The sequence below is a fragment of the Bombina bombina genome, chromosome 6 (assembly GCF_027579735.1).
Source record: "Bombina bombina isolate aBomBom1 chromosome 6, aBomBom1.pri, whole genome shotgun sequence".
Classification (NCBI taxonomy): Eukaryota; Metazoa; Chordata; class Amphibia; order Anura; family Bombinatoridae; genus Bombina; species Bombina bombina.
Window position 1 is genome coordinate 889,127,149 of NC_069504.1, and position 26,730 is coordinate 889,153,878.

General features: G+C 38.3%; 1 protein-coding gene across 1 annotated transcript; it reads right to left on the reverse strand.

Annotated features, from left to right (window-relative positions):
- Positions 1 to 1,524: 1,524 nt before the first annotated feature.
- PHF23 (PHD finger protein 23) lies at positions 1,525 to 19,657 on the reverse strand. Its single transcript, XM_053718436.1, has 5 exons — positions 18,968 to 19,657; positions 16,339 to 16,370; positions 9,743 to 9,838; positions 9,187 to 9,637; positions 1,525 to 2,643 (listed from the first exon to the last, which is right to left on the reverse strand). The coding sequence occupies exons 1-5, from the start codon at positions 19,002 to 19,004 to the stop codon at positions 2,441 to 2,443; spliced, it is 819 nt and encodes a 272-aa protein (XP_053574411.1). The 5' UTR covers positions 19,005 to 19,657; the 3' UTR covers positions 1,525 to 2,440.
- Between the last annotated feature and the right edge of the window lie 7,073 nt (positions 19,658 to 26,730).

A 26,730-nucleotide genomic window follows, 5' to 3' on the forward strand; every position in this document is an offset into this window, starting at 1 on the left:
TCTCTACAACCGATAACAGAGAACCTATGAAATAGATCCCCGTTAGGATGACCATTGTATTCAATAGGTGATACCCCCTTCACATCCCTCTGACATTCACTGCACTCTGAGAGGAACCGGGCTTCAGCATGCCGAGAAGCGCATATCAACGTAGAAATCTAGCACAAACTTACTTCACCACCTCCATAGGAGGCAAAGTGTGTAAAACTGAATAGTGGGTGTGGTGAGGGGTGTATTTATAGGCATTTTGAGGTTTGGGAAACTTTGCCCCTCCTGGTAGGAATGTATATTCCATACATCACTAGCTCATGGACTCTTGCCAATTACATGAAAGAAACAATCAACTGAGGATAATAAAATCTGAATCTTCAGCAGAGCACCTCTCTGCCTACCTCCATGAGACAAGGCAAATAACTACTGGGAGGGTATGAGAGGGATGTGTAATGCTTTGATTGGGGTGTATTTGCCTCCTCCTGGTGGCCAGGTGAAGTATTTCCTACAGGTAATGAATTTGGGAACTCTCACTGCCATCAGAAAAGAAAAAAAAAAAAAATTGAGGAGCAGTACTCTCAGGCAGTGCCTAAAGGAGCACCCGCAGCACACAAGCCTGGAAGACAGTCAGATGCCTCAAAGACCCATTGATTATCTTCAATGTCCCACAGAGGTTACACATGAGGACTTAGTCCTGTACCAACTTTGAACAAAAATATGAGCAGGAGGGGTCTGAGGTTAACACTGCTCATTATATATATTGAGGAGCGTGGGGAGTGGCAGTTCTGTCCACAATCTCATTGGTGATTATTATCTAGAGAGAATCAAGATTGGTGTTTCGCATCCTTAGAGCTGGGAAGGGATTGTCCTAGGAATAATGACAACCACTGTGTGTGTGTTATTGTTATCAGGGCTCATGGATCATTGCTCCCCTTAGCTAATTTGAGGTATTTAAAAAAAAAAAGAGAACTGGGTTAATGTATAAATAGAAATCATGGTAAATTCTGCATAGAATGATTTTCTGTACAAATATGCTTCGTTTATTTTCTAATGATTTTCTGCTACGCTGAGTTGCAAGATAGTACAAGTTGAAAACAAAATTTTCTAATATTTAGTCATTTTTATTTACTAGCGTAGGTATAGAATCTGATATTTTGGGAAGGTGGACTCATGATAAATATGGTACCATAAAGTGTGTGTTTGAGATTTACTTTGTTGTAAAAATTAGGAGAAAAAAAAACAAACAAAAAAAAAAAACTTGTAAATGCAACAAGTGCAAACTTGGCTCTGGGGGGGGGGGGGGGAGACACTGGCAAGTTACATTGTGACTATAAAAATATATATAACAATGCATTTATTCTCATGAATTGACTACCCTACAAAATACTGGAACATTTTACAAAATTCTTAGTGTGACAGTATATTATAAATAACAAAAACAAAGATCGTTTCTCAACACAGGCAGCCAAGAAGACAGAACAAAAAAACAAAGAGGATCTACTGTGGGTATAAAAGTGCCATAAAGCTGGGATGTGAGTGTGTAGAGATTTATTTGACCCCTTCAGGACTCAAAAAAAGAGAAATGAAAGACAAGATAACAGAAAAGTGACATAAAAAGAAAAACAGAAGTTTTCTTAGCATGCTCAGACAATCAGCACCTCGATTCACAAAGTAACTTTTATTTCTGGGATAGAAATTGGATTTATTACAGGGAGGGACAAAAAAATAAAGATTCTGTCCAATATTTACAAGAAAACAAGCCACAGGCTTTCAGAACTGTACAGGTCTGGGAGATGAGACACTGGGAGTAATTATCTGCAAGAACAGCATCTGCCCACAACAGGGATGAAAAATAAGTGATATTTTGCAAAGATGTAGGCAACCTGTCACATGATGTCCATTAATAGTATTTCAAATATATCTAACACTCCACCATAACAGCTCACAGTCTAAGAGCAAAATGCTTATTTATTAATACTTACTGGTTGAGTTGGACCATTAGTATTAAATAAGAGTGTGCTGAATTATTTTTTTGCCTGAAGACTTGATTTGGGCTTACGTGGCCCAGTAAGGATTTCCAGCACCAGCTAATATTGTTGCTATTTGTCCCCCTGTATGTGGAATCACAATTCTTGCAGAGTTAATTCTTTTTTTCTTCTAACTCAACCTCCCAGGAACTATATACAATTCTCCCCTTTCGCAATCTTCATAACCCATTCAACATAATAAACATTACAACTCAAGGGTGTCCTTTTCGGAGACTCCCACTTGATACCGCAGTTTCAGAGTTCTCCTGCTCACGCAGACTTTCCACACGCAAACTCTAGAGTTCCCCAAAAATAAAATGTCCGATAACCCCAACTTTTCCCTCAGACTGCAGCTGGAGGAAAGCCAATATGAAGAATTATGCTCCACCTTCAAGTCCGTTTCAGTAAGAGGGAAGGTAGTGTCAGGGTTCTGCCCGGGGCGTTGCACTACCCGCTGGCCGCCCTCCCCTGCACTTTTGACAGTAATAAATGTCAGGAACATTGCTCTTCTTAATCTTGGCGCAGGAAAGGTGAACCCAGGTGCAGCACCCATTACACTCGATCATAGGACGGCCGGCAAATGGCTTTTCACAATAGCAAGTCACAAGGTCCCAGGAATCATCACCTGCAGGGAACAAGAATACATAATGTTATGCTACTTGCATAAAAGGAAGATTTGCATGATATACACTCCACATTTGCAGATAATCATGCTCTCTTTAAAGCTATATTAAAGGTTACAGTCATCAAGAGCTGCAATCTGGAATATACGAACTCTGAGCATATGAAAAAGGAATATTTACACACACAGAAAATTGTACCTGAAAATACTGTTATACAAGAGTAGTTTAAACTTAGAGGCCCACTAAACAGTGGATTATAATCAGTATTAAAAGCAAAAGCACTTAGCTTGAGTTTCATATGAGTAGTAGATTTCTTTCTAACAAATGTTAAAGTTGGTTCTATTTTCCCTCCCACTGCATCATGTGACAGGTATCAACCAATCACAAAAATAAACATTCTGTGAATCTTGCACATGCCCAGTAGCTGATGGTGCCTCATAAAGTGTGTATAGAGAAATAGAGCACACAATTTTAAACCACTTTCCTGTTCACTTCCATTATCTAAATTTGCTCTATCTGAATCATGAAAGTTTAAAAGGACACTAAACACAAATTGTAAATTACATGATTATAAACCTTCATATACAAGAATAATTTTACAATGAAAACTGCAGCTTTATTTTGTCAAATTAGAATATTGTTCTATGTTTATTCTTTTCAATGGTTTCCCTGTCCCGCAGAACAAAATAACCCCTGCTAACCAATCACACTAATATTCAGATATAGCAAAAACTCTGTTTGCACATGTGCAGACTTGGGTAACCTGCACTCTTGTATTCCCCGTTAAAGGGACAGTATACAGTCATTTTCATATAACTGTATGTAATAGACACTACTATAAAAATCCAGTATAAAACCATTTAAAAACGTACTTAGAAGCTCTCTCAGTTTAGCTCTGTTGAAAAGTTAGTTGGAAAGCCCACTGCAAGTGGGAAATAAGACACCCCCCCCCGTGTCTTTTGTATATTAAAAGACCCGTTACACAAACAGGAGCAAGCTGGAGAAGGTAGCTGACGGTATACTCATAAAACTTTGGGGCTTGGTTAGGAATCTAAAAATCAGAGCAATGTTATTTAAAAATAAGCAAAACTACATTTAAAAGAAAGAAGAAAAAAAAAAAAAAGAAAAAAAACACCTTTATGGGCTATATAAATAGATCAACAAAACATTTATGCAAAGAAAAAATGTGTATAATGTCCCTTTAAAGTGGTTTAGCACAGATTCAACTTTTGATTGCAATGAGTGATTTTCCCATTATTGTTGATGCAAAACTGATAATAAGCCTTTTAAAAGACACCATAGAAGCTAAGAGAGCTTTTACAACAAAAGCCTGTAGAATAATTAATGTATATTGCAATTATGAATCATTTTATGCACTGTTGAAATGTCACGTTTAAAATGATCCTTTAATTCTGACGAGTGTCCCTTTAAATTAAAACTAATACTACAGTATTGGTGGTGTACTTCCTACTACCTCACTGACATAAGGACAGTTGCCTCTACTTTATTAGTACCTTCCCCCAATCACATTCAAGTAATAAATACAGCAACATGCCTTCTCTTTGATACATGTTCTGGAAACCAAACATTAAATTACCATCAAAACTAAAAAAATGCACATATACAAAACACGGAAGGGGACTTCACTCTCAGACTGGACTGGGTGCTCAGTAGCACTCACAGGTGGCTGTACCACCCCCAGAGCCCCAAGCAGTTAACCCAGACAAGCCTGGGTGCAAGGCCCATAGGAAAAATTACAAAACAATTTAATACATACAGAGAAAGTCCAGCATTTGCTTGCAAACACTCAGCTAAGATTAAAAGCTAAACTGTTAGTTACCGCATCTGACTAAATAGGACAAGCCCAGGTACTACGTCAAGGCCTCTCCCAAAACCTGGGTCCCTAATGCAGCCATACAATGCAAGCTATCAAACAAACTGGGAACAAGTCAAGGGTTCACAGACTTATGTAACCTAGACCTATACAAAACACAGAATGGGTAACATGAGAATCTAGATGATATATGGTTGATATAAAAATGCCATTTCTTGATCCTTTACTATCTTTTGCAATTCACTGCTTAAAAAGGCATATTAAAAAAACTGGTCAGTCTTGTTGCTTTTTTGGTAAAAGCAAAGTCTATGACCTGCAAGTGCTGCAAATCAAACAGCTTGTTTAGGCAATTTGCAACATTTTTAAAACATGACCAAATTTGCTTTTTGACCTACCTAGGGAGCATGAGACAAAGCACAAATATTACAGGATAACAAGGTGGTGTTTAAAGGGACATAATACTCATATGCTAAATCACTTGAAACTGATGCAGTATAACTGTAAAAAGCTGACAGGAAAATATCACCTGAGCATCTCTATGTAAAAAAGGAAGATATTTTACCTCACAATCTCCTCAGCACAGCAGAGTAAGTTCTGTGTAAAAAGTTATACTCAGCTGCTCCCAGCTGCAGGTAAAAATAAAAATAAAATGAAGAAATGAACAGCAGCCAATCAGCATCAGCAGTGCTGAGGTCATGAACTCTTACTGTGATCTCATGAGATTTCATAGTAAGCTTCCTTTACCTGATTGGTGAAATAATATGAGAGTTCACGAGGCTCATCCCCTAAGCTGTTCTAGGACAGACACACTAAAATGCTGCTTAGAAATCCTTTACAATGGGTGGTGGCTACTGAGGAACTTTTGAGGTAAAATATCTTTCTTTTTTACATAGAGATGTTCAGGAGATATTTTAAAGTCGGCTTTTTACAGCTATACTGCATCACTTTCAAGTGTTTAAACATTTGGGTATTATGGCCCTTTAAAGGGATAGAAAGTTAAAATTCTTAAAGGGATAGAAAGTTCAACATTGAAATGTGCATGGGTGCATTACAATTTGACATAGAAGCATTTTTGCAAAATACTTTAATTATTAAAAATGCTTTTAGTAAACATTATTGCTGTTTTTCCAGAGTATACAAAATGCACCCCTGCAACTTTTTATATTCCTTTAATGTATCTAAGGCCCAGTGGAACATCAACATGAACTTCCTGTTAGCTTCAAAATCAAAATAAACCACTAAGTTTTTTTTTTTCTAAACAGGTTTAAACCCTTAAAAAGGGACAGTTTACTCAAAAAATTGCATTGTTTAAAAAGATAGATAATCCATTTATTACTCATTCCCCAGTTTTGCACAGCCATCATGGTTATATTAATATACTTTTAACCTCTGATTACCCTGTATCTAAGCCTCTTCTGACAGCCCCTTATCAGATGGCCATTTATTTAATATATATATGCACTTGTATTTCAGCCAATTGGTGCTGTGAGAGAGCACAGTGTTATCTATATGGCTCACATGAACTAGCAGTATCCTGTTGTGTAAAGCTAATACAAAGCATGTGATAAAAGGCTGTCTGTTGTGGCTTTAAAACAGGCAGAAATTGAGAGGTTTAAATATTAAAAAGTATATTAATATAACAATGTTGGTTGTGCAAAGCTGGGGAATGGGTAGTAAAGGAGTTATCTATCTTTTTAAACAATATTGGTGTAGACTGTCCATTTAAGGACCGGGAACTTGCCCAAAAGACCAGAGACTTTTTAGCATTTCTGGTATCACTCCATTTAATCAGAAATAGAGCTTTTTTTTTATTATTATTATATATATATATATATATATATATATATATATATATATATATATATATATATATATATATATATATATATATATATATATATATATATATTTATTTTATTTTAGTAGACAACCTAAGGTATTGATCTAGGTCCATTTTGGTATAATTCATGCCAATGATCGCCGCCAAATGCAATAATATTAAAATAAACAGTTAACGTTTTTACAAACTTTAGGCTTCTTACTGAAATTTTTAACATACCATGTGTGCAGTCATAACACAAATGGTTGCAAAAGCTTCTCTCGGGTACCCTTTGTTAAAGGGACAGTCAAAAAAAAAACCTTCATGATTTAAATAGGGCATGTAATTTTAAACAACTTTCCAATTTACTTTTATTGCCAATTTTGCTTTGTTCTCTTGATATTCTTAGTTGAAAGCTAAATCTAGGTGGTTTATATGCTAATTTGAATGCATTTTGACAGTTTTTCACCACTAGAGGGCGTTAGTTAATGTGTTTCATATAGATAACATTGAGCTCAGGCACGTGAAGCTCCTAAGTGCAAGCACCGATTGGCTAAAAATGCAAGTCCGTCAAAAGAACTGAATAAGAGGGTAGTTTGCAGAGCCATAGATACAAGGTAATCACAGAGGTAAAAAAAAGTATATTATAAACGGTGTTGGTTATGCAAAATTGGGGAATGGGTAATAAAGGGATTATCTACCTCTTTACACAACAAAAATTCTGGCGTTTACTGTCCCTTTAAGAAACAGAAGACATGTGTCCGCCATCTTAGGTACTGGCAGCTGCCTGCCAGTACCCAGTTAATATACATTTATTTATAATTTTTATATTTTTTTCTAATAGTAATAATAAATTCTGTGATGTAGCGACCCCCCCTCCAAGTGATCATGAAGCACGGCCCCCCTGTAGCAGATCCCTCACTGCCTCTCTCCCAAATCTTTTCTGTAGCATAGCGGCCGGCCCTTCCCCCTTCCAGCAATGGGCCTCCCTCGCACACCACCACCGAAGCAGATATAGACCATGACACAGAGTGTCATTGTCTGTATCTGATCTGTCTTCATATGGTAAAAGGAGCACCCAGACCTTCCTTACCATATGAAGTCAGATCCCTTCTGCCTCTAGCTGCGGTCTTAGCGGTCAGAGAAAATAGCTGGGATCGCAGCATGAGGCAGAAGGTTGGATGTTGCTACATCAACAGGGTACGCAGGGTAAAGTACCGTGTGACATAAGGGCTACCTACAATAGACACAACGGGCTAACAAGTGCACTTTGATATACGTAATAGAATACATTTTAGTTTACTGTCTTAATCTCTCTCAAAATATTTTGTTCATGAGTTGAGCACATATGAGGGGGGACTTTGATGTTTGCATACACAGCAAGTAATATTTCAACTTGGTACGCTTTTAAATAGGTTGAGCTAGAAGAGAGGCTTAAGGACAGTGCACTGTAAAATGTTCTCCTCAATGATCCATGTTACTTGTTGGAGTGCATTAAATTGTTTACACATAGCTCATTTACCTTTATTTTTTTTATTTGAAATATCTGTTTGCCTATTAAAACCACCACCTATACTGAAAATTTCAATAATGCAGTAATGGGGAAAAAAAATAAATACGTAAACAAGAGGCAGCAAAAGAAACTCAGGGGGTGGGTGGGAGAATCAGGCACTAAAAAGGTTCATTTTCAATTGTTCTCTCTACATATTGGGCTTGTGCATACAGAAATAATTAAGATAAGTAATCCTTTGTGTACATAGGGTGATAAGATGAGGCCTGCTTTCCCTGCAGGCACAGTCCATTTTTGTGTTCTTTAAAAGCAACTATTCCAAATACAAAAATAAACCCAAAAGAGCAATATCCCATACATTTTATACTCTGTATGTAGCTTATAACAAGCAATTAAAAATGCATTAAGGTGGCACAAATTGAGACTTAAGTAAGGTGGGATTTAAAATACTTCAAATAAAGTGATGAATGGAGTATTTACCTAGGATGAATGAAACTTTATTTTCATATTTTATATTGAGGCTTGAAATTCAGTTTAACATTTATTTTGGATAGATGATGCAATATTGTGTTTAAAAACCTCAATTAAAGATAGCAAAATAAGAAACTACCTTAAAGAGACAATAGCGTCAAAATTAAACTCTCTCGATTCAGAAAGAGGTACATATCCCTGAATCCGGATATATATATATATATATATATAATAAAAAAAACTACCTTTAGGCTGTATAATGACATGCAAATAATTCCTAATATTAATATTTGCACCTGGTCCCATCCTCTCTCCAAAGTGTCCCTTTTTACTGGAGGAAATATACAGTTAACACGAAAACCCAAACCTTTTCTTGTCCACAGCAGTTTGGATAAAGGGTTTTGTACCTGTATCTAATCTGCTTCCTTCTGCTGGTATCAAGGCATATCCAGGTAGGCCCAGAAGCAACAATGCACTTCTGGGAGTTAGCTGCTGACTGGTGGCTGTATATATGCCTCCTGTCATTGGCTCAGCTAATGTGTTCATATAGCTCCAACAAGTGCATTGCTGCGCCTTCAACAATGGAGCAATTGGAAAGATGTTTAAAATTGTATTTATAAGGCGTTTCTTGATCCTTTAAAGCCTAGAGCCACAATGTGTTGCCTCTCCTGATCAGGACATGGCTATTGAGCCAATCAATAGCAGCATATTCATCTAGCTGCCAATCACTTTCTATGTCCTGCTCAGGACAGCCCCATCATTGCTCCTTCCGTTGGTACATTTCTTGTTTTACCAAGGAACATTATTGCACCAACAAATCCCTTTAAAGCATAACCACAGTCCAAGGAACAGGAAGCGAGGACCACAGTGAATTAGAGAGAAAAAAAAAAGTAATAATCTGTATGGCTCACCTGATTCTACCATGATGTCTTCGTCCATCACTTGAGTGTCCGCATCACTAGAGCTGCCTCCCCCGTCTCGACTGCTTTCTGCACTTGGGGGTGGCTGGGGAGTTGTGGGTGATACAGAAGGTAACCCCCCCCTGTCCTCCTCCTCAGTATCTGTGTCACTCAGTCTTAATCCGGGACCTCCCCTGTATCTTTGTCGCCTTTTCCTCCTGCTGCTTTTCTTTACTCTTGATCGCTCTCCTACAGGAACAGCTCCTCCTTTCCTCTTGCTGCTGCCCCCTGCCCCTCCTTGGTTTTTGGCCTTCATTACAAAGGTCTGGATGGTACTGAGATCCGATGTTGGCTGGGGTCGAGGAAGGTCAGACGGTAGAGCTGGTCTTGGTGGGTCAGGAGAGTCCCAGCCATCACTCTCCTCAGTCCGGTGTGGAGAATTAGACGGTGTCCATGCCCTCTCCTGTGAAAGAAGCGACAGAAAACTCTTAATATACATCGAATTGTGCATAGTGGAATGCCCTGTACCCATACCCAGATTGCTTGCTTCTTGTTCATTCCAGCTTACCTCTTTTGTAGAGGGAGGTATATATCCAGCATAGGACAAAACAAAGCTGCAAAATCTGTTAAAGTCTTCAACTGTGCGGGTGCGTTTCTGAGGTGGCTGTAGGGATGAGAGAGGATTTAAACATATTTGTACAAATTAAGCATAAATTAACAACCCTCAAAAAATACAGCTTTAGTCTTACATGAAATGTCTTCACTTTTTCCTTGCGTACTGAAATAAGATGGCTGTTCCACTCGTCCACTTTTCTTATCTTTTATCCCATTACCCCCTTTCTAACCACTCTCCTTCCTCTCAAAAGGGACAGTAAAGTCAAAATTAAAAAAGGGACATTAAACACTAATGGTAATACAAAATGATAAATTGTATACATAAAAAACCCTCTGCATATTTTAACGTTTTGATTCCATGCACAAATTTTTCTTTTGTCCAAATTTGTCATAACAAAATTCAATAAAACATTAAAAAAAAACCTCTGCAATTTAATGTATTTATTTTGTCCCCTTTTTCTGTAATTCCATTTTGAAATTGTGAGCTTTTCAGGAGAAATGGAAGTGCAGAACACTTTTATATTCCACACAGCCATTGGCTGCACACTCTAGTGACCTATTTATGACTGTCCCTAATTGGCCACAGCAGAAAAGGTACCCTAAGTTACAACATGGCAGCTCCCATTGCTTTATAAACATTAAACGTTTACACTTATTTTGTCACTAAACAACTAAAAGAAAATTTATAAAATACATCTACATATTCTCAGACTAATCTTTATTTGAATGCATCATTCTATCTAGCATTTATTTTGTGTTTAATGTCCCTTTAAAAGCCTTCATGATTCAGTTACAGCATGCAATTTTAAACAACAACTTTTCATCTGCTTTTAAATTACAAAAATTTGATGGCTGAAGTTAATTGGAAAGTTATTTAAAATCGCTTGCTCTATCTGAATAATGAAAGTTTAATTTTCACTTTACTTTCTCTAACAGAAACTACTGTAAACCTTTGTCCAGTTCATGGCGCCCTCTGCTGGTGTTCATACTAATTAACACAATTTCAAATCATTTAGCTGGAATGTGTGTTTTGAAAAAAACTCTGCTATGGACTCAACATTGAGCTGTAATTTAATAAAACACTGCTTACCGTAGATACTCCAGTATAACGCGAGATTTTTGTGACAAAAAATAAGATACAAATTGGAGGGGTCGCGGTATATTCACGACATTTCATTTAATCTGATTTGATGCTGTCTTTAAAGGGATACTAAACCCAAATTTTTTCTTTCATGATTCAGATAGAGCATGCAATTTTAAGCAACTTTCTAATATACGCCTATTATCAATAATTCTTTGTTATCTTGCTAGGTCTATTTGAAAAAGAAGGCATCTAAAGCTAAGGAGCCAGCCAATGTTTGGTTCAGACCCTGGACAGCATTTATCGACCAATCAGCAAGGACAACCCAGGTGTGAACCAAAAATTGTCTGGCTTCTAAACTTACACTTTTGTAGGGCTGCAACTAACAATTATTTTCATAATCGATTAATTGGCCTATTTTTTCGATTAATCGGATAAAAAAAAAAAAAAAAAAAAAAAAAAAGAATCAATAATAGTTTCCTATATTTTAAATAAAATCCACATACTGAGTGTTACAAATATAAACTTCAGACATAGAGGCCCATGTATCAAAGGTCTTGCGGACCTGATCCGACAGTGCGGATCAGGTCCGCAAGAGCTCGCTGAATGCGGAGAGCAATACACTCTCCATATTCAGCATTGCACCAGCAGCTCTCAAGAGCAGGGAGGTGTCAACCAACCCGATCGTACTCGATCGAATTGAATAGCGGGGATTCCGGTCCGCCTGCTCAGAGCAGGCAGACAGGGTTATGGAGCAGCGGTCTTTAGACCACTGCTTCATTGTTTCTGGCGAGTCTGAAGACCCGCCAGAAACACAGGCCTACAAGTTCCAAACGGACCTTGATAAATGGGCCTCTAAAACTTTACATTAACACAACCGTTTGTCCAATTTTTAAGCAGCAGAGCACAGTTTTATAATTAAGTAAAACAAAACCGCAAACTGAAAAGAGTTACAACTAGAAACAGGTAGACTATCACTGTTTTTAACATTCTGTTATTCACTCTTTCAGAAACTTTGCATTGAAATGCAACAATCCAAATGATGGACTATTATATCTGGGTTGCACATAAGCCAGGAGTAATTGTAAACTTATACTGTCCTGAAAAAGTGAGAAGTAAACATCTGTAGACGTCCTTTAGGCCAAGGGCATAAACATAAAACACAATACCATGTGCAGGAGCTCAGAGTGAAGCAGCTCGTGTTGCGCACAGACCAACTAATCGATTATGAGATTCATTGACCACTATTTTCATAATCGATTACGACGATTAGTTGTTGCAGCTCTACACTTTTGCTTTTCAAATAAAGAAAACAAAAAAGACTGAAGAAAATTTGATAATAGGAGTAAATTAGAAAGTTGCCTAAAATTGCATGCTCTAAGTCACGAAAGATAAAATTTGGGTTCAGTGTCCCTTTAAGACGTGCACTAAAAATGTCCCTACACCAGTAATGCTCTCTTGTGGCGCAGACTCTTTATATTTTTTCTCTAAGCAACATGAAATGAGCTGCTTGAGCAGCACTGTGTGTCCGACTGACCGTTTTTTTCTATGAGAGGCACTTTCAGCTGTATTAAAGTGAATGTAAATTTTGATGTTTAAGTGCCCGGTTTTTAAAACTTTGATTAAAAACAGGGGCACTTTAATTCATCAAAATTTACATTTCACTCCTGTTGTGACAAAAAAACTTACCTTTTAAACTTCACAGCAGCTGCTGCTTCCTCCGGTCTCACAAGCCATTTCTGATGTCAGAAATGATTGATAGGTCATCCTCCAATCACAGATTCCCCCCCAGGGGATTCAGTGTCTGATTCACTGCTGTGATTGGAGGAAGCCAGATACCTCATTTTAGACCCAGGAAGAGGCTTTGAAACAGGTGGAGGAAGCTGGAGCTGCTGTGAAGATTAAAAAGTAAGTTTATTTTCACAACAGGAGTGAAATGAAAATATTGATGAATTAAAGTGCCCTTGTTTTTAATCAAAGTTGTAAAAACCGGGCACTTTAGCATCAAAATTTACATTCACTTTAAGTGGCGCGCTTTTTTACTGTACATATTGGCGGCTTGAGCAGCACGGTTTTGTTGTTTTATTGTGAAAAGCCCTTTAAATGATTTAATTCTGCAAGCTTTTTCTGTGGGGCGCACTTCCAGTCTGTCTGTACTCATACTTTGTGCTGCTTGTCTGCACAGTGTGTGTCAGGCTGGGGGTGCACTCTTGCAGATTCAAGATGGTGGTGATGCGCTGTGAAAAGAGCGGAGGCGTGATATTCACGCCTATGTGTTCCGGAGTTTTGGCAGCTCACCACAAGTGCTTAGAAGCTGCTTTCGTCTCTCAGTCTTACAGTTGCTGTACCAGCTTCCCATATCGCTAAATTGGAAAAACGGGGCGAGTACCCTAATCTTCAGATGCTGAAGGGGTCCCAAATATATTTGTAGAGAAAACTAGAAGATTATATTTCATTGTTTTATTTTAACTCAGGCTTAGTTTGACTCATATAGCTGAGGGGCATTTATACACTGACATGGTAGCGTTTGTTGTTACTCCGTACTGAATTACTATAGCTTTTGTATTTTATATTGCTCCTCGCGTTATATTCGTGTCTTGAACTCTTCTCCCATTCCCATAAAAAATGTCTAACTTTCGAGTCATACTTGGGTATCTACGGCATTAAAGGACCAGTCAACAAAGTAGATTTGCATAATCAACAAATGCAAGATAAGACAATGCAATAGCACTTAGTCTGAACTTCAAATGAGTAGTAGATTCTGTTTCCTACAATTTTAAAAGTTATGTCTTTTTCCACTCCCCCTGTATCATGTGACAGCAATTAGCCAATCACAAATGCATACACGTACCATGTGACAGCCATCAGCCATTCACAAATGCATACAGAATTATTCTTGCACATGCTCAGTAGGAGCTGGTGACTAAAAAGTTTAAATATAAAAAGACTGTGCACATTTTGTTAATTGAAGTAAAATTGCCTGCTCTATCTGAATAATGAAAGTTTAATTTTGATTGAGTGTCCCTTTAAGCTATTTTGAGTATTCTGTTCTATTTTTTGTTTTGCTTAAGTTTGAATTCTGTTGATGGGACACATTTGTAGCTGGGTGAGAAATAGATAGATTAGATAGATGGATTAGATATCTCCTATTGCCTCGATTACAATGTTCTTTATAAAAATACTCATTTTGGGAGTCAAAATATCTGATATTTGCAACATATTTTCAAAAAAAATTGCAAGGATTCTCGTCTGCTTTATACTGAGAATCCTACAAAGTTCGCTTTGTAAGACTGAGCCACTTTACATTAGTTATGTAAACAGGGTAAATTGATTACATGATCTAGTGATACTTAAAGACACACTCAAATCAAAATTAAACTTTCATGATTCAGATAGAGCATATAATTTTAAAGAAAATTTCCAATTCACTTCCATTAGCAAAATGTGAACAGTCTTTATATTTAAACTTTGAGTCACCAGCTCCTATTGAGCATGTGCAAGAATTCACACAATAAAATGTGTATGCATTTGTGATTGGCTGATGGCTGTCACATGGTGCAAGGGGAGTGGAAATAGACATAACTTAAAATTGTCAGAAAAAAAAAAAATCTGCTACTCATTTGAAGTTCAGACTAAGTACTATTGCATTGTGTTGTTATCTGTCATTTGTTGAGTATGCAAATCTACTGTGTTGACTGGTCCTTTAAAAGGGGTAGTAAAGTCCAAATTAAACTTTCATGATTCATATAGGGCATGTCATTTTAAACAATTTTCTAATTTACTTTTATCATCAAATTTGCTTTGTTCCCTTGTTATTCTTAGTTGAAAGCTAAAGCTAGGTAGTCTCATATGCTAATTTCTAAGACCTTGAAGGCCACCTCTCATCTAAATGCATTTTACAGTTTTTTTACAACTAGAGGGCGTTAGTTCATGCGTTTCATATAGATAACACTGTGCTCACGCACGTGAAGTTATTTAACAGTCAGCACTAATTGCCTAAAATGCATGTCAGTCAAAAGATCTCAGATAAGGAGGCAGTCAGCAGAAGCTTAGATACAAAGTAATTACAGAGGTAAAAAGTATATTTCTGTAACAGTGCTGGTTATGAAAAACTGGGGAATGGTAAATAAAGGGATTATCTATCTTTTTAAACAACATTTTTGGTGTTTACTATACCTTTAAAAAGGGACTTTGTACACTAGATTTTTCTGATCCATTTATACTGCCCACCCGGTAGTGTTTTTGTAACAATGTAAAGTTCTGCTTATTTTTTAGTAGCGTTGTGCTGAGTTTCAGACTTTTAAACAACTTTCTAATTTACTTTTATCATCAAATTAGCTTTTTTCTCTTGTTATTCTTAGTTGAAACTAAGACTCCTAACCAAGCCTCATAGTGTCAGATGTATACCTGCTTTTACAGACTCCTGTTTATGTTATCTGTCTTAATATGCAAAGAAGGGGGCAGTGTCTCCCCTTTTTGTTTACCCAGCCCATTTTAGTGGGTGTGCCAGACTACTTACTTCATCAACAATATTAAACTGGGAGCTTCTAAATAAGTTTTTAAAAGGTTTTATATTGGATTTTAAGTTCAGTATCTGTGCATATTCTTCTTTAAAGTAGTGTCAATTATATGCAGTTATATGAAAATTGGTGTATACTGTCTCTTTAAGTAATCTACAGAATGCTTAAAAGGGAAAATTAATCTTTCATGATTCAGACAAAGTGTGCAATTTTAATAGACTTTCCAGTTTACTTCCATTATCAAATTGTGCACAGTTTTTTTATATGCACAATGAGGCACCAGCTGCTACTGAGCATGAGCACAAGTTCTGTATACTAGTATCTGATGGCTGTCACATGATACAAGGGCAGCAAATTGGGAAAAACTGGAAGAAAAAAAAAAAATCTACTGCTTATTTGAAATTGAGTAGGTTCTATTGCATTATCTTTTTATGATGCAGTTGTAAATTATGCAACTTACTGCAATTAATGGTCCTTTAATATGGATTTATGTGCATTAAATAGACAACACGTGGGTGAAGTATAATAGAAGTGATTACAACAAAAGAAAAAACGGCAGGTTCTATGCCAGATGCCAATTTCAAATGTATTTGAAATTGAGGCGCCAACCACTTACTTCTTAGGAGAAGATGAGTTTTGTTTATAATCAAATTTTAAGTAATGGCCTATGGAATATAATATGGCAGTCTAATCTCTGAATTATTTCATTAGTATCCCTGTTTACACTGGTTCATTTATATTCTGCTGTTATGCAAGATAAGTGAACATACAAAAAAGAGGACTTAATAGACGCCCCCCACCCAACAAAAAAAAAAAACTATATGATTTCACATATTTATATCAAATAAAATAACCCTTTCATCTGCAGTGGCTCTAAAGTCTACCACATTTCCTGAGGTATTGTAACTATATTCCTTTAATATCTGCTACCTAACCAGAATATCTCACCTGAGTGACGGATTTCAGGTTCAACGGTGAATCTGGGGAGAAAAAAAAAAAAAAAAAAAAAGTCAGTATATTCCCTATCTTGTAGACAGCAATTCACACATGTGCTCAACACCCATCCTACCCCACAAAGCATAACCACTGTAAAAGTGTTAAACATAGATACTCTTACAAACCAGAAGCAGCCCAAAGACATTTCAAACAACACTGTGGCTCCTGAATGGATTTTAAATCTGTATTTAACCACTTTCCAAATGATTGCCCAAATGACTTATTCATCCCAAATAAACAATCCTAACCCCATTCCATGCCTTCTCGTCCCACTTCAGCAACCTCCCAAAACACTTTCAATTACTCACAACTCCCCATATACCACCCAACCCTTCCTGTATACTCCATAAACCCCAATATCATTCAGAGCTGTGCTCTTCAAAATATCTCTGTGCCTATCTCACAGCTGATCCCTAGTTAATACCTACTCTGTAGCCACCCCAGCTTGGTTACCTTCTCTACTTTTATAATTACATCTACAATAAAATGTACCAAGAGCACATTTCCATCCTCTTACCAATATTAAATCCACAACTATGCAATTTTAATCTATTCGGTGCATCTATTACAATTCTATATCTGACCATCAGTAGCACATTAAATGCACATCTATTTCAGCACAAACCAACTACCTCACACATCCAGAGCTACCACTTCTTTAGCTAACAGAATGCCACTCATGCCTCCACATCACCTCACCACCTATTCACCAGTGCCTCCAGTTAACCTACTAGCAACCCCACACATCCATGTAACCCGCTAGATACCCCACAGCTATCCTAGATCAACTGACCTCACCAGAACTTCCACATCAACCCAAAATACCTGAACAGATACACCACATATCCACATTACTATCAGCTTACCTGCTTCTGCATTGTTCCAAGCATCCACATCAACTCACACTAGCACAATATCCACCACATTGTAATACACTGCCCCACTGTCACCCCTACATATATGAGAGCTGCCACATAGGCCCAGCCCACCAGCACCCACCTATGTTCATAACAGTAGGCACATAAGCCTATCCTACAGGCAATCCCATACGTCTAAGAGGGCTGCCACACAAGCCCACCAACTACATAATATGTTCCTGAGGGCTGCCATAGAAGCACACACCATCCCACCAGCTACTTCATATGTACAAAATAGCCACACACATTATTTAACCCACACATACAGGTGTTTCTCCACAAAACCACCCCCAGATAGGCAGTATCATTTGGTCTCTCACACCAGTGCCTGCATATCTTCATCAGCCCTTTAGTTACCCCATATATACACAATGGCCAATAACACCCCACCAGGAGTACTTCCAAAAAAAAACAACCTCTGTTATCATGAATCAGTCCCCATGCCTCTGATTTACCAAACAAAGCCCCAACAGTAACCTCATACATTAGTCCACATCACCCCACTAGCTTTCACATACATACACCTGACCAAACTATCACACTGCTCTGCTACCATATATATTCACCAGTTTCCCCCTGTAGCCTGCACATACATCATACACCCCAGCTACACCTGTATTGGTCCTCACCTTACAGCCTCTGATACTTCTATGATATCACGCCTCATTGCCATAAATCCATGAGTACCTCCCCATTGGCCCACTTAACCCCACCAGATACCTCAGCTATCCATGTATTTTGCCATATAGGCTTAAACCACCCCGCTGGCATATGTCCACAATAGCCCAAATCTTTACAACGGCTACCCCACAAATCCATCTTCCCAGCAGAATCTCCACTTCACCCCACAGTTCCTGACCAGCTACCCATGCCAACCTGTTTCTTCACATACCTTCCCAGTGTTTGGCACAGAGATTAAACACTGTTCAAGTTTAACTTGAACATCCCCCAACGCTGCATCACCTTACAACTACCACACAAACAAACGAGTGCCCCAATATCTATACCATGCATCCCCTGATGCTTCCACGTAAGGCTGCACTACTTTACCAGTGACCGATAACACCACATTTAGTCTTCTTTCCCATCAGTTACCACATACATCCACATCATGCTATGTCACCCCACACTCCATGAATGTCATCGCATAGGAATATAATGGCCCCAAAAGCACTTCCATAGAGTCTCACCAGCTGCTACACCAATACTGCCACTTTTAACAAGATAACCATACAATTGATAACATATCACAAGCCATATTCATTATAAAACTGTACTTTCCGAAATTTTAAGTAAGCATCAAAATCGACCCTCGATACATTGTTCCTTCTTGATGGCACTAATTTAAGACAACACACCTCACCCCATGCATATTACAAACAATATTAAATTAACCCCAAAGCCCTCTTAAAAATCAGACCAACAGCGAATACCCCCCTCATGGTCGTATTACACGAGGCCCCTTATATTACCCCATGCCCTCACGTGACTAAACACAACCCTGAACGCTGCCCCAGCAATCCTCAAAGTAGCCTCAGCATTTTGAACACCCCAGTTAGTGCACACAAAGGGATGAATGTACCCCAAATCATATTTTCAAGCAAATATAACTTCCAGAGCCCCAGCAATTCTGAAAACTGCTGCCAGCTTTCAGTCCTATGTACCTTCCGGATTCGCTTCCCCCATTGCAGTCTCCAGCATGCCCAGCTTCGGATACCCCTCCGGGGGTGAGGGAGAAAGCAAAATATAATCCTGAGCTAGTCTGTTACTGTGCAGGAAGCTTTCAACACCGTGGCCAAAACGCGATCTTCAGACCCCTCCGAAGGGCCAGTATCATCGAGAAGGTAATCGTTGCCCCTCTCGGGGGCAAAATAGGACACGTACTCTAGAACTACCCCTTTTTATGGGTAACTGCTTCGTGTTTGCCCCGGCCTTCAATCGGTAAATACCCTTCTCGTCCAGACCATCCCTGGAGTGCTTTTAACCCCTTCGCTTCCCTTCTTGTGGGCAGGTTTCGTCTTCGGGTCTAGTGACTCTTCCAGAGGCTGGATACACCTCTGCTCGTGATCAGAAATTGCCCCTCGATCCTTTGTATTTACCCTTCAGCAGCAGTAGCTTTAATCCTACTCCTGTCAATAACCGCCTGCTCCCTCGGTAGCTCCCCCTTTCCTACAAGCAGTTTATCCGTTGTGTTACCTCTCTCGTTATGTATCTATCGCTCTTTTTATGTGCCTGTCTCGTCGCTAGTCGCCACTCACAATAACTGCACCCTCTCCCGGTATCTACCCCCCTTCTCCTCCGCCGCTCCCCGGCCGCCTGCTCTCCCCTTTGCACTGTCCACTGGGATCTGTAGTTCAGAAGCTAGCGCATTGCTTCACGGGACTTGTAGTACAGGTTCAGACGAACTGCCACTAGTAATGACAAACCACGCCCAGCTCTCTAAGAAAAAACTACAACTCCCTTTTTTCCCAGTCATCACTTGGTCCTCACATCCCAGCATCCTGCATGGCAAAGACGCATGCGCTTTTCGAATTATAGTGTTGGGTCTAGAACGCATGCGTGCATTTGCAAGATTGCTCTTCCAGCCCGCTGATTAGCTACACGTTTACAATGCAACATGGGAGTTGTAGTTTTGTATTGTTCACGAAGTGAGCGATGCTCTGCAGGTCTTTCTAAGGATGAGGCCAAGCGAGTGACCCCGAAGCACATACTGCAAAAGATGTTTTCTACATTCACAACGATAGGCGAAGGGAGGAATTATCTGTGCAAGTGTGACCAAGAAATATAAATCAGTTGTCGTTGAACGGACGAGCTAGAATGGACTTTATACGTGATCATAGACGACGAGAAATAGCCACACAATTTTTGATACCTATTGAAAAAAATCGTGTTTGAAAACATTCTTATTTTGTGAGGTTCAAAATAAAATCAGTCCTGCAATGTATCCTATTCGCTGCCGTTGTTGGTGGCAGCCAAGGGGTTAAAAAGGTTCCTAACGAGAAACCTTGTGTCACCGCCAGTAAAATGGCCATCGGGGTTTTCAAGGGTTCCCAAAAATACTTTTTTGTTTCACCGCGAAAGCCTTGCTTATATCATACTACTGTGTTATGCGATGTTTAAAATTCTCAAACACCATAATGCAATTTAAACGAGAATAAAAAATAAATTGAGGGTGGAAAAAAACAGTTGAATAATCTCGCTCGTGTATAATGTCTTTGTCTTATTTCTAAACTGTTATTGTGCGTTTTTGTGTCCCATTAATAAATAGCAATTAGTCATGCATAGTGCAATGATTGAGATCAAACGTCTCAATACTTTATCCATATTTATTTACAAATGAAACAACATTGCAAAATGCATTCCTTTCTTATGCTTGCTTTTGCTTTAAAAACGACTGCTAATTGCCTGACCTAAGTATCTACTGGTGATTGTGATTGCTGGGAGCAACTCATTTACAGCTACCCCACACTAGATACAACCAAGGGACAGAGGAAAAACTCACTCAGCTTTGGAAGTGCTTTATTATGAGTCATCATTTTATTAGCACGAGCAGAGCTTTGCATATAGATACTCTGCAATTGAAGTCCGTTAGTAAACAGAAATGACATGCTCTAATCTGTTCGTAGTCTAGGGTTAATAGTATTAAAATTACATGCTCTGTGTCAGTAGTTTATTCCCTCCCCCCTCCAATAACGGCTCTTTAAGTTCTTAAAGGGACATACAACAAGTTGGGTTAGAGACAAAATATAACACACTTTTATTACTTAACCTGCAAATTTATACTGCAGTGCCCCACCATTAACCTTTCTTTTAAAGGGACAGTCAAGTCCAAAAAAAACTTTCATGTTTTAAATAGGGCATGCAATTTAAAACAACTTCCCAATTTACTTTTATCAACAATTTTGCTTTGTTATTTTGGTATTCTTAGTTGAAAGCTAAAACTAGGAGGTTCATATGCTAATTTCTTAGACCTTGAAGACTGCCTCTAATCTGAATACATTTTGACCACTAGAGGGCATTAGTTCACATGTTTCATATAGATAACATTGAGCTCATGCACGTAAAGTGACCTAGGAGTGAGCACTGATTGGCTAAACTGCATGTCTGTCAAAAGAACTGAAATAAGGGGGCAGTCAGCAGACGCTTAGATACAAGATAAATACAGAGGTAAAACGTGTTATTATAACTGTTGGTTATGCAAAACTGGGGAATGGGTAATAAAGGGATTATCTTTCTTTCTAAACAACAAAAATTCTGGTGTTGACTGTCTCTTTAAAGGATTAGTAAAGTCAATATAAAAATATCACCTTTTTTTTTTTCAAATGCAAACATTTACATATTATTTATGAATGTGAATTTACTTACAATTTTTTTTAAAAAAAGGTCCGATTATGTTTTAAAAAGCTATTTTATTTTTATACCTGACGTCACAACTTCCAGCCCCCTATAACGGGTGGTCTTGAAACCTCAAACACACATATATATATATATATATATATATATATATATATATATATATATATATATATATATATACTGTATATTATCTGGCTTGATTTACATATGCCTACGCATGCGCATTTACAACAGCTGACATCGCAGATGGAATTGCAAAACACAAAGTGCATGCGTTTTCTTCCAAGTACCCAGAACACTGAAGGGAAGCGAAAACACAGGTTGCCCACTGTGATTGGCTAATGCAAATTAGCCTCACGGTGGGTTTGGAAATCTACATAATTTTTGGCTGCAATAGCAAGTGAATGATTAAAAAAGCGCAGCTCAAGGTCTTTGGTGAACGTCTTATATCTAGTATTACTGTTTAAAAATGCATAAAACATTTCTTACCTTACCATCCCTTTAAGTTTCTGAATTGTACAGCTCTAACTCCCCCCCCAACTCCTCCTATGGTTGCATCTATATCTACCTTTGCTTTTGGGAGAATGCAGAAGTAGACACTCATACGCTGGAGCATGCCTAGAAACAAATAAGCTGCTGTGAAATACAATGCCTGTGTTTCTGTAGCTAAACATTGATAAGGGGGGTGGATCAGACTACTCCAGATAGCATAGCTATGTAACTAATTTTGCTTATTTTTATTTATTTTTTTAAATATTTGCCAGCAGTTTAACTTTTTAAGGACACAGCTTTCAGTTTGCTCAATTGTTTTATGACGGAAAAATTCTGTCATATGTCCTTAAGAGGTAAAAATATAAAAAATAAAAATAATGCAAAATATTACTTAATAGCCCTTTTAGGATATGCACAGATCTCTACATGTTTTATTGCACTTTAATTTCATATATATATGTATATATATATATGTGTGTGTGTTAAGTATACATACCAATTTCACATTAATGTAATAACCTTGCCTAAAGAAACTGAAGCAGAGACTAGAGAGAATATTTAATCAAATAGTACAAATTCCCAGGTTTGTCCATTATTCAATCAGACAGTCCAGTATTTTAGCAGGTTGTCCTGTACAATTTTCACAAAAAATCTAGACACCAAAATTTCCTTCTTTTTCTTTTAAAGTCTCAGCTAAATGTAAATGGGTCTCATATGCCTCAACATGTTAAATATATGAAGAAGAAAGTAGTGAGGGACAGTCAAGTAAGGGTCAAATCACTTCTGTTTACGTGTGTTGCTGTCAGCCGAAGAGGTAAAAATTACTTATTTGAATGTTACTGGCAGCCAAGGGGCAAAACGACTGCTTGGTTGTGAAACATTTGGTGGGATCAAAAATACAGGCGATTTGTAGTGCACTGTGGCACCCTATTTAACTGTGCCTAATCACCAACAGATTGTCCAGCTGGTACCCTATCTAGGAGCCATTTGTCGAATTCTGATAACTATATTTTAAAACACCATTTTGTTTGTTTTTAAAGAGTGACAGAACAATTTGGCAGTTATTTTCTAGAAAATCAGTTGTTTTACCTGCATGGTTCATTTTCCTTTGCTATAAATTAATGTTTATTTGATTATTTCAAAGACTGGTAGCAAAAAAAGCAGTCCGTCTAACCAAAGTGACAAAGCAAATACTTTTTACCATGTTCCTGTCCAGACCTTAGTTTTATACAAAATGTGTAAAATGATACTGAATAGCTCGTTACAAGCCACAGCAACACATTAACCCTATTCGCCACTGGGACTTTCAAAGAAAAACTTACCCAAAATACCGGCAATTTTTTAGCATTTTTGCTATAACTCCATTTAACCCCTTCCTGCCAGTACTAATTTGTTACATCCAAACTAAGTTCTGATGTAAACAAATTAGTAAAAAATTGAAATCACGCAATCTTACATGTGATCTTGTGTTTTTAATGATGGGATTGGGTCTGGGGGGAGTGCCTATGACGCTAGGCACACCCTCCTGTCTGCGATCCCAGTTAAGAAGCCGTAGCTGCTGCAGAACAGCTAGGGCGTTCCATGCCATCCTAACGGCGCTAAAGCCCAGAGCAATTAGGACGGCATGGAACATCCTAACAGCGTTAAGGGGTTAAATAGAAATAGAGCCTTTTTTATTTACCCATCAAAACTATATATTTTCTTTTTAGTAGACAACCCAAGGTATTGATCTAGGCCCATTTTGGTATGTTTCATGCCACTGTTTCGCTGCCAAATGCGATCATATTAAAACAAATCGTTAACTAGTTCCTGCCATTAGGGCGTTCTAACTGTGCTAGGCTTTAGCACAGGACGGCATGGAACGTCCTAGCCGTTCGGGTGTTCTGTAGCCGTGGTTGCTTGGTAAATGTAATTGCGGGCTGGAGGGCCTGCCTCGCATCATATGCGCATCCCCCCAACCAATCCCGTTATTGAAATCACGCAATTGCATGAATGATTGCCCAATTTAAATTTGTTTACATCGGAACTTATGTAGACAAATTAGTCCCAAACTAGGTTTCTCACTGAAATTAGTTACATACCGCTTGTGCAGTTATAACACAAATGGTTGTAAAAGCTTCTCTGGGATACCCTTCATTCAGAAATAGACATGCATGGCTTTGCCATTGTCTTTTGGTAATTAGAAGGCTGCTAATTGCAGCTGGGCACCATACTTTTGAAATTTCTGGCAGTGAAGGGGTTAGCTGGCAAGGGTTGATGTATTCTAGTGAAACGATTACCCACCCACCTCCCTAATCCTTTCGAAACAGCTTTCCCTCCACCCACAGCACCATCTTAGGTACTGGAAGACTGTCTGGCAGCATGAAGTTTTAGTTTTTTTATTTATATATACTGTGTGTATATATATATATATATATATATATTAAATTGTATGTATTATACCCTCCCTGATCCCTCAATAACAGCTCTATAACCTTCCCCCCTCCCAATGGTGTCCGCCTTCTTAAGTACTACCAGTAGCCAGTTGTATTTTTTTTTAATTTTCTTTTAGTGTAGCAGTCCCCTCCCTGCAATTGCTCAGCAGGGTCGGTCCCCCCCATTTTCTGTAGTGCAGTGTCCCATTCCTCCCTCACCCTTCCAAACTTTATTTTCTGTAGCGTAAGCCTCCACCGCTTTGCTGCCCAACCGCATCCCTCCATCACAGAGATTGTTACAGACACAGACCATGTCACTGTCTAATGATCTGGCAAGCTGCACCCATATGGTAACAGCACCGATCATGCTCTGTTACCATATGAGGACAGATGCCTGCAGCCGAGGGAGCAGCTCTCTGTTATCGATTGACAACTGAGACTGCCTGAAGTTAAGACGTAGATTTACATTATGCAGTGCAATGGGCTATGTACCGCATGACGTAGATATACGTCACATTGGCCAAGGAGTTAAAGTGATGGTAAACATTTCTAGTAACAATATTTGTAATCAAAGTAAAAGATGGGCACATTCATTCATGAAATGCATTGTAATTTTTTGTAATAATTACCCTTTCATGTTTTTATATATTGGCCAGTTCCTCTGACTGTAACAAGTGCTCTATTTCAGTCTTCATTGACAATTCAGGCTGTAGCCAATCTGATCTCGCCGCCCCCCTTGGCATCCAGCAAGTTAATAACGCCCCTGGTTTTGTTTGTGCATGCGTTATTAACTTGCTGGACGCCAAGAGGGCGCAATACAACTAGCTACAACCTGAATCGCCAATGAAGACTGAAATAGAGTATCCGTTACAGGCAGCAATATATAAAAATATGAAAGGTTAATTATTAAAATTAAAAGGGACACTGAACCCAAATTTGTTCATGTGTAATTCACAAAGAGCATGCAATTTTAAGCAATTTTCTAATTTACTCCTATTATCAATTTTTCTTCGTTCTCTTGCTATCATTATTTGAAAAATAAGGCATCTAAACTTTTTTTTGGTTTCAGTACTCTGGACAGCACTTTTTTATTGGTGGATGAATTTATCCACCAATCAGCAAGGACAACCCAGGTTGTTCACAAAAAAATGGGCCGTCATCTCAACTTACATTCTTGCATTTCAAATAAAGATACCAAGATAATGAAGAAAATTTGATAATAGGAGTAAATTCGAAAATTGCTTAAAATTTCATGCTCAATCTGAATCACAAAATTACATTTTTGGGTACAGTGTCCCTTTAAGTGCCCATCTTTTACTTTATGATTACAAATACTTTATATTAACAAAGTTTACCATCACTTTAAGCAACCAGTGGCAGTTCCAGAACCTCATTATATGGGGGGGTTTGCACTAACAATTCTTGGTGGAGTCACAGGAGTTCCATGTGTGGGGGGGGGGGATAGGGTGGGTGGAAGCAGTTACCACGTTCCATGGGCGGGTTCATGTGGCGTCACAGGTGTTATGACTGCAGAGCTAGGTGGAGTGGGAGTATGGCTAGGCAGTTGTGGGATATGGCCTACGAGCAATACATTTTACCCTCCTCAGCCCAATGGGGGTGAAAAATAGAAGATGGGGTGCTTTGCACCCTTTTCTCACCCCTACAAAGCGCCACTAGATAGAAACCATAAACACAAATAGTGCAGTTGGTAAAATAGCTTTTATCAATATTCTGAGCCCTAGATGTTTTGCTTCTGGGATAGAGAGAAGGAACAACAACAATTTCCTGATTAATATTTCTATCCGAAACCACTTTAGGAGGAAACCCCAATTTAGTACGAAGAACCGCCTTATCCGCATGAAAGATGAGGTAAGGTGAATCACACTACAAAGCAGAGAGTTAAGAAAAGATAGCAAAACCTTCCAAGATAGCAACTTAATATCTATGGAATGCATTGGCACAAACGGAGCCTGCTGCAACACTTTAAGAAGATTAAAAAAGGGACACTGAACCCAATTTTTTTTTTATTTCATGATTCAGATAGAGCAGGCAATTTTAAGCAACTTTCTAATTTACTCCTATTATCAATTTTTCTTCATTCTCTTGGTATATTTATTTGAAAAAGCAAAAATGTGAGTTTAGAAGGCAGCCGATTTTTGGTGAAC